Below are 8,519 nucleotides of genomic sequence, written 5' to 3'. Positions count from 1 at the left end.
GCCAAGTAGCAGCATCGATGGACTCAAGCGTGGCAACAGTAGTGAGGTTGGCCCAGGATTGGGCAGTGTTTCGTTCTGCTGTGCATAAGGTTGCTATGAGTCGGTACCGACTTGATGGCACCTAACCACAAGTGACACTGTGGATTAGGTGTTGGGCTGATAACCACAAGATCAGCGGTTCAAACCCACCAGCCACACATAGGAGAAAGATGAGGCTGTTGCTTCCAAAAAGATTTACAGTTTCAGAAACCCTTATGTGGGTCATTCTGAGTTGGCAGTGGATTTCTATTGTTTTTTGGTGTTTTTTTTGGTGTAGTAAATAAATTAGTGATAAGAACTATTTTAAGTATCTGGTGGTTCTTTTATGCCGCCGCATCAATTTGGATTCAGCTATCCACAGGTGTGGCATTGTGAGTTAATGCGCCAGACTGCTAAGCTGTTTGAACTGCAAGGTCAGCAGTTTAAGCTCACCAGCTGCTCCTTGGAAACCCTATACAGGGTCGCTATGGGTCGGAATCGACTTGATGGCACTTCACAACAACAACCCATAGGCCAGGATAGAATTGTCCCATAGGGTTTCCTTTTCACAGGACAGGAGCAGATAGCCAGGTCTTTTCTCCCGCAGAGCACCTGGTAGGTTCCACTCACTTTCAGTTAACTACCCACCCTGTACTTAATCATGGGGCCACCAGGCTCCTTAGGTATCTGGTAGGATTTTGGTTAGTTTGTATAGGTTTTATTTATTTAATATGTGTGAAGTTGTTTGGTGCCAACAACAACAAGTTGTTAGGCGCCATCAAGTCTGTTTCTTCTTGTTTTTTTTTGTTTTTTACTAGTTTAGCTAAACTACTGTTTGGTTTTAAGAAGACCTCTGTGGATACTTTGGGTTTAGGGTTAGAGGGCTTACTCAGGGCAATAGTTTCAGGAGCTCGTCCGAGACCTTCATGGCTCTGTGAAATCTGGAGTCCATGAGAATATGAAATTCTGTTCTGCTTTTCCGCCCTTTTGATCAGGATTCTTCTATAGAATCTTTGATCAAACGATTCCATAGTGGCAGATAGGCGCCATCCAGTTCTTCGAGTCTCATGGCATATGGCGCAGTTGTTCATGGAGGCAGTTAGCCACATTCTATGTCCTCCTCTTAGTCCTGAGTCTCCTCTTTCCTATCTTGCCCCAGACGAATAGTGACCAGTTGTGCTTTTATGGCCACTTGCATGATTTTAAGGCCCCGGGCACTACGCAGCTAGAAGGTAATAAAGCAGAAGCACTAAACCTCCAATGAGATGGCTTGAATAATGAATGGCCCAGGCCCAGGCCGGGTTTTGTTCTGTTGTGTGTAATTCACTATGAGTCAGCACTGACTCGATGGCTCCTAACAAGAACAACAAACATGCTTTTAGGCCAGTTTACTTGGATACCCACGAAACCACGAGCCTGAATCACCAAACCAGTGACGAAACACCATGGGATTTGGTTGTGTTTGTACGTAAGCTGTCTCAGTAGCCACTCTTTTTGTCTGTTTGGTCGTTGTTCTAAACATAGGAGGCTAAGTAAAAATGGTGGTGGTGGTTATGTGCTGTGGAGTCGGTTCTGACTCACAGCGACCCTGTACAGGGCTTCCGGGGCTGTAAATCTTTACGGGAGCAGAGGGCCTCATCTTTCCCCTGTGGAACAGCTGGTAGTTTCAAACTGCTGACCTCGAGGTTTGCAGCCCGATTCGTAACCACTACGTTACCAGAGCTCCTTAAAAGTAAAAGTAGTGCTACAGAATCCTAGAAATGTTTGTTCAACAAAAATATCAAAATATGAAGTTACTGTTTCTCAACATGTTCTCCAGCAAGGTCTAGACACGTCTAGAAGCAGTGTTTCCCTCTCTCTAACCCTTCCCCAAGCCTGTTACGGTGCTGTAGGATCAGCACTGGACTGTTAACCACAAGGTGGGCAGTTCAAACCCACCAGCTGCTCTTCAGAAACCCTATTGAGGGTCGCTAGCAATTGGAACCTATTCAACTGCACTGAACAACAATAACAACCCTTCCCCCAAAGAATTCTGCTCTCTTCAGTTTATATCACGGCAAACCAGCAGTTTGGGGAACCTTGAGGGACTCAAATCGTTCCTCTGAAGTGTTCTCTGAGTCTCGGGATAAAAAAGAAGTCTGGAAGGGCCAGGTCAGGACTGTAAAGTAGATAGGTAAGCTGGGCCAGTGAAATGGTCAGGGGGCAGGCCTTGCTACTCTCCAAGGAACGAGCAGGTGCTTTGTCATGATGGGAAAACATTCCTTGGTGCATTTCCTGGCTGCCTGCTCATTAATGCAGTTTTTGATTTAGAGAACCTTCCTTATAATAAGCCCCTGTGATCATCCTGTTTTCTTTGAAAATATTTATCAAGATTGTTATGTGCTGTCAAATCAGTTCCAACTCGTAGTGACCCTGTATAAGGTTTCCAAGAGTGGCTGCTTGGTTTGAACCACCAATCTTTCAGTTAGCAGCCTAGTGCTTATCCTACAGCACCAGGCCAGGAAATCCCCAAAACAGTCACCATAGCCTTCTGATCTGGCCTCTCTTGAATTGAAGTAACCCAGAAGAGGCCCTTGAAAGCGTGTGGTTTCATTGGATCTCTTCATTGAAGTTACCGTAATGAGACTAAGACGAGTGCATCACTGACAGAATTTGTCTGCAGCCTCCCACTGGTCACAGACATGCTTAAGCACATTTTGTTTGGAATACACTCGTGGATGTCAGAATCAGTGCTCCATCTGTGTGGGGGTTCTTTGTGTGGGCTTTAAATTGGCTTTTAATTAAGTAGAAGATGGAAAGAATCTGAAATGGCTTTTTGTTGAGAATATAGTGGATGATCACAAAACCACAGAATGTCAAGCCCAGAAAACTGAAATGTATTTTGTCTGTAACAGTAACCAGTGGTCCTGTAATGAGCACATTCTACCCTCTGAAGGGGAGGGATTGGTTTGATTTTTAAACCTTGATTGAAGGTATGTTTAGAATGTGGTCCAGAACTCATACTTAAGTGTATTTTTTAAAGTTCATTTTATGAAATTGTTAAAACACTGATCTCTTAGATGTATGTATATATGTCAGGGGAAGGGAGGAGCAAGAATTTTGGGAGGTACTGACATCATACATTTCTATATTTGAGTATTGACAAAAAGTGTTACTTTGGGGATTTAAAAAAATACAAAATAAAAGTTTTTATTGTGATTAGTATTGAATGTTTATTAAGTACACTGGTGATTAACATCCAGAATCATTGAGATACCTCAGGTCGTTGAAATATCAAAAGTTTTTAAAACATGTGTAAGGGGCCTTGTCTTTGCTTCTCTTACGATCTGTCTTCGGTTGTATTGAGCCGCGTTCCTTGTTTTCAAAGCACTTGCCGTTTAGGCTGAATATCTTTGGCTTCATTGGGTAGGCAGAATTCTCAGTGTATATTCCAGATTTGACGTTTAGTTTAAGAAGGTGAAGAAGCATTCACTTTATGAGAAAGCAGTCCACTGCCATCGAGTTGGTCCCCCTCACAGTGGCCCTGAAGGACATCCCATGGAGAAGTGATGGGTTCAAACCTCCAGCCTTTTAGTTAGCTGCCCAGCACTTAACCCATTATGTCCCCAGGGCGCCTGCTGCTTCTTTTATTTTTTTTTTTACAAAGGAAATTAATTTTTCATTTGTTTACATGTCAGTAACTTCATAGAACGCTCACTAGTCTGATTAAATGAAATCATTTCCAAGAGAATGTGGAAATTAACCTTGAAGTGATTGCAGAATTGTGATGAGGCAATTTTTTTCTCTGATGTAATCTGACGTGGGTACCAAGATTTTGTGAGATGTCAGAATCCACTGTGCTTGGGATGGTGAGCCCAGGGGAGCAGCTAGGTGTGAAGAAAGGTGGTGGATATGGACTGTATATCTGATCTAAATGGTGGTGGTGGTGGTGGTGGTGTGACTTGGAGTCAATTCTGACTTGTGGCGACCCTGTACAGGGTTTCCGAGGCTATAAATCTTAGCGGAAGCAGAAAGCCTCCTCTTTCTCCCACAGAATGGCTGGTAGTTTCAAACTACTAATCTTGAGGTTAGCAGCCTGACTCGTAACTACTGCACTGGTTACCAGAGCTCCTTAAGCGATGTTGAGTCCCACCTTTTTTAGTAAAGGGTGTTCGGTACTATTTAGGGCAAAGTGTAGTAAAAGAAAAATTAAAGAACTGAGGGCATTTAAGAAAATGAATTTCTATTTCAAAAATGTTTTACGAAGTGTTTATTATGTCTTGTCCTAACCTGGTGGGTTCCTGCTGGAATTCAGCGCCGTATTTTTGTGGCATATTCAACAATAGCAGAGTCTCTTCAGAGGTGTCCAAAGTCTTCACACAAAGTGGGCATCTCAGCTAATATGTCATTGTGTGTCTTTCCAATGGCAATTTATGACTGTATTCATGTAATGGTTTATTAAAACGGGAAAGTGAAACTTCGCTCCACAGGTGACCCAGCTGGAAATCACTGTTGTCTTTGCTGTTGCAGTGGATGAAGACCGGAGCAAGGACCCCGACCGGCTGCAGGTGTTCCACAAGAAAGCCATCATGCCTTACAGCGTGTACAAGAAACAGCAGAAAGCGCCCAGCGAGGACGTGGCGGTTCTGCAGTATGCCAGCCTGGTGGGGCAGAGCTGCTCCGAGAGGATGCTGCTGTACAGAAACTGACCGGCGCCTCCCTCCAACCCCCACACCTCGTGATTGTCACCGAGTGATGGCTTTTCTATAACAGCTGGTGGCAGTGTACTTGTGAGACTCTTGTGATTAATATAAAGATTTATAAAATACATTACAACCCAGCCTCCTAATTGAGGTTGATCATTTGGGGGGTTGGTTTTATGAGCAAGATGTACTCCACTTCCTTTGCTATGAATATTTTGGATAGTAAATCGAGGAATTAAGTGTACGTCATTTAAATCGCAAATTGTACTTTTTTTTTTTTGGAGTTAGAGAACTTTCCTCAGGCCAACTTAAGACATTAAGACATTAAGTGAGAAAATCTTTCATTCAGGGAAGAAGGTTGAAAGTCTGTTTTATCACTTAGAAAATCTAAGACAGCAAAACTGTAGTATTATTCAGTGTTCAATAGTACTGCCTAATATAATGTAGCTTAATAGAGAACTTGAAAAAATAAATAAAACAGACAGGAGAACTTCAAAAAGTTTGTGAAAAATTGAATTAAAAGATGATAGGATTTTTCCATGAACTTTTTGAAGCTTTCACATACAAACCAAAAAACGAAAAAAGCTATTGCATCCACATCAGGTGTCTATGTACCCGGTTCATGTCTGTGGTCTTGGTGTGATTTTCGCTGAGAGTAATTGTTCTAGTGTTCCTTTCTTATCTCAGAAGGATCCCAGTGTGCACAATAAAATGTTACGCATTATGGTATTTGCTGTATTTCCAAAAAATTAAGGTTTTGTTTATTCGTTTATTTGCTTGTTTTTGAGGTGGCTACTGGCTTAACCCTGTTGTTGTTGTTGTTGTTGTTAAGTGCCATGGAGTTGATTCCAACTCATAGCAACCCTAGAGGGTTTCCAAAGCGGTACATCTTTGTGGGAGCAGAAAGCCTCATCTTTCTCCTGGTGAGCAGCTGGTGGGCTCAAACCACTGACTCTGCGGTTCATAGTCCAGTGCTCGTCATACAGAGCCACCATGCGCCCCATAAAATGTAAACACCAGAGGGCTTCAGACAGTTCATGGGAAAGTGGAACTCAAAGGTAATGGTATTTTCCCACCTACTTTTTGAAGCTTCTCGTAGACACTAATTCTCCATTCCTAGAATTCGGGACACTCATCTTTGGTTGTTGATGAAAATGAGCTACTATTTCTGTAACAATGCCTAAAGTCACATGTCATTAAGTACAGAGATCATTTTGATGTCTGTGTTGTAGTGCGAACCCACCAGGTGGGCCTAGGGAGAAAGATGTGCTAATCTGCTCTCGTTAAGCTCGGCAGCCTCTGAAACCCTAGGGAGCCCTTCTACCCTGTCCTGTCGGGTCGCTAGAAATTGGAACCAACTCGACAGCTGTGGGCTGCAGTTTGGGTACAAGAACATAAAGGGAAATGATCCCCATTTTGCCCTCTGCTCTGGGAGTTCGACAAGGAGGCATTGCACTTGGTCATTGGGGCAGAGACTGGCCCTCTGCCCACTCAGCAGATGATGTCTCCTGCCCAGCCACCACAGTCAAAGATGAGGCAGGCCTTCATGTCCAGAGAGGCAGGCGCAGTGACAGGTGTGTAGGAGCCTGGTGAAGAACAGTGACGGATATTTTCTTGGGTTCCCTCTTTCAGTAGATCCCCAACTTCTGCCAGCTGTATGGCCACTGAGCCCTTACCAGTCCCCATTTTTGGCCCATTTTTCTGTTAATCTATTTTAAAGCCAAATTATAGGGTTTAGTAGTTTGAATCCCACTATTGTATTCAGTGGAGTCCTAGAGTGGTGCTGTAAGATCAAGATCAACAAAACATTGGATTGCAAGGTCGGTGTGAACCACAAGGTTGGCGGATCAAACTCGCCCGCCGCTCCTTAGAATCCCTATACAGGGTCACTTTCAGAACTGATTCAACAGCACTTAATGACAGTTGTATTCAGTTAAATACATGATTGTAAGCCTTTCCCATGATGCATTAAATTTAGGTGCAATATTTTAAAATAGCCTTCAGCTTGTCCGAGTACAAGGAAGGATTATAAAATAGTGATGTTTTAAAAAAGAGAAATGCCAAGTAGTTCTGCCTCCACGTAAACGGTATTTACTCACATCTGTCGTCTGCCAGGTTGGTTACTAACTGCAGCTAGAATATTGCTTCATTGATCTCACAGACTTCTGGAATTTTGTCCTTTAAAGTAGCCTCCCAAGACCATTTGGAAGACTCTAGTGTGGAAATGCCTTGAGAATCTGGGGAGGGTTTGGTTTTGCTTAAATAAGAAAGCAAAAATGATCTGACATCCTGCCACATCCAAAGAGAGAACTGATAACGCATACACACATATACAGAATTTTAATATAAGTAGAATTACCTCCTGCATGGATTTTGACTTTCAACAGTAAGTTATGGGTACAGCTGAAAGACAGTTTGGGCGGCTTTTTGCATGCTCTTAGGATTGCTCCCATCAGGTAGCTCTGCTGGCTACTTGGAGCACGTGGCATTCACATGTGCAGTTGACGCAATCTGCTTCATTATATCCAGCTTTTATCATTCCATCACAACTCTGTGGAGTGTCCACTGTAGAGAAAACTTGACTGCTGCAGATTCCATGTGGGGTTCCTTCGGAGGAAACTGATGAGTTGCCCCTGTCTGAGGACCCTCATGCTGACCCTAGAGGGTGGCTCCCTGAAGCCCCCAAACAAGTTGGGCATGAAGACTCATTCACTCTGACTGTGGCACATTTATTTTTATTTATTTATTTATTGTTTTTGAGACTAGCTCGTGTATGGCCCCTAAAGAGTAGTGTACCTTCACAAGAGAGGTGTTTGGTTTTTTGAGTCCTACCTGGGTGAATATCGGTAATGGACTAGAAACAGCCTGTAAACCAAAGGACCCGGCTTTGTCAGCTGACGAGCAATCTAGCTGACAAATGAGATTTTATGTTAAGGACTTTCATCTAAAAAATGATGAATCCGGGCCTGTCCAGGACCTGTTAGGGTAGCATTTCAAGGTAGGATTCTGTGTCTGCAGTCTTCCAGTTGTGGGCCCTTATGATCTGAAATACATCAACACACACCTCCCTGTCTTGGAGAGCCAGGATGTCCTAGATGGTCTGCTAGGCTTCCATCTTTATGTAAAGATCTTGATTATCACTTCACCGACTTTATTTCAGTTCTGTGAGATTTTCATTATTTTTAAAAATGTAACCTGAGCACTTTCTTTTCCATTCTAAAAGATAGAGACTATTTGCAGATCCATTTATTAATCACTTGTTTAAAGTTACGTAGATAAGAAATTATAGCTGTTGATCCTTGTTTTCCAAAATGGCCTATACTATTTTTTTATCCATCTTGCAAAGATCAGTTGTGTGTTATTTCTTCACATATTGGAATCTATGACATAAACGATTTCAGATGTTGAACGGTATGTGGTTTGATTTATAGGCATTTGTATTATTTCAAGACGAATAAAGATGAGAAAGAATGTTAGTAGTGACTAAAGTGGATCTCTTTTTACTACTGGAAAAGAAAGAAATGGGAAATGTTTGAATCCAAAACTATTCAAGAGTGCGTTCTTTTGCACAAGAGAGCTGGTGGTGGATTCTACAGTAAAACAAGGTTGATTGCATGTGGTAATTTTTCCTCTTGTATATGATAACGTTTTAAGGGGGGAAAAATAATAAATCTGTCATCAGTGACTCTTGGTGGTCAATACTTCAAAAATGTATATTTGCATCTTTATGATTTTTAAATAAATTTTCACCTGCAGTGGTGGGGCCGCAGTCAGAGATGGCACATAGATTATATGAATCAAAAATTTTCCTTTCCAGTT

The 8,519-nt window shown here is 42.4% G+C and overlaps 1 protein-coding gene across 3 annotated transcripts in view; it reads left to right on the top strand.

Annotated features, from left to right (window-relative positions):
- The window catches only part of ATE1 (arginyltransferase 1), a 153,104-nt gene extending 148,386 nt beyond the window's left edge, over positions 1 to 4,718 (top strand). For 2 of the 3 annotated variants that reach the window (XM_006831419.1, XM_006831417.1), the window contains exon 12: positions 4,528 to 4,718. In XM_006831419.1, coding sequence (XP_006831482.1) covers positions 4,528 to 4,706 — 179 coding nt within the window. In that variant the 3' untranslated portion in view covers positions 4,707 to 4,718. The remainder of the gene's footprint in view (positions 1 to 4,527) is intronic. The other variant, XM_006831418.1, reaches the window with a different exon arrangement.
- Positions 4,719 to 8,519: the final 3,801 nt, after the last annotated feature.

This window comes from Chrysochloris asiatica, unplaced genomic scaffold (genome assembly GCF_000296735.1).
Source record: "Chrysochloris asiatica unplaced genomic scaffold, ChrAsi1.0 scaffold00003, whole genome shotgun sequence".
NCBI classification, from domain to species: domain Eukaryota; kingdom Metazoa; phylum Chordata; class Mammalia; order Afrosoricida; family Chrysochloridae; genus Chrysochloris; species Chrysochloris asiatica.
The sequence above is the reverse complement of the archived record's forward strand: the minus strand, read 5'-3'. Positions and strand labels throughout refer to the sequence as shown.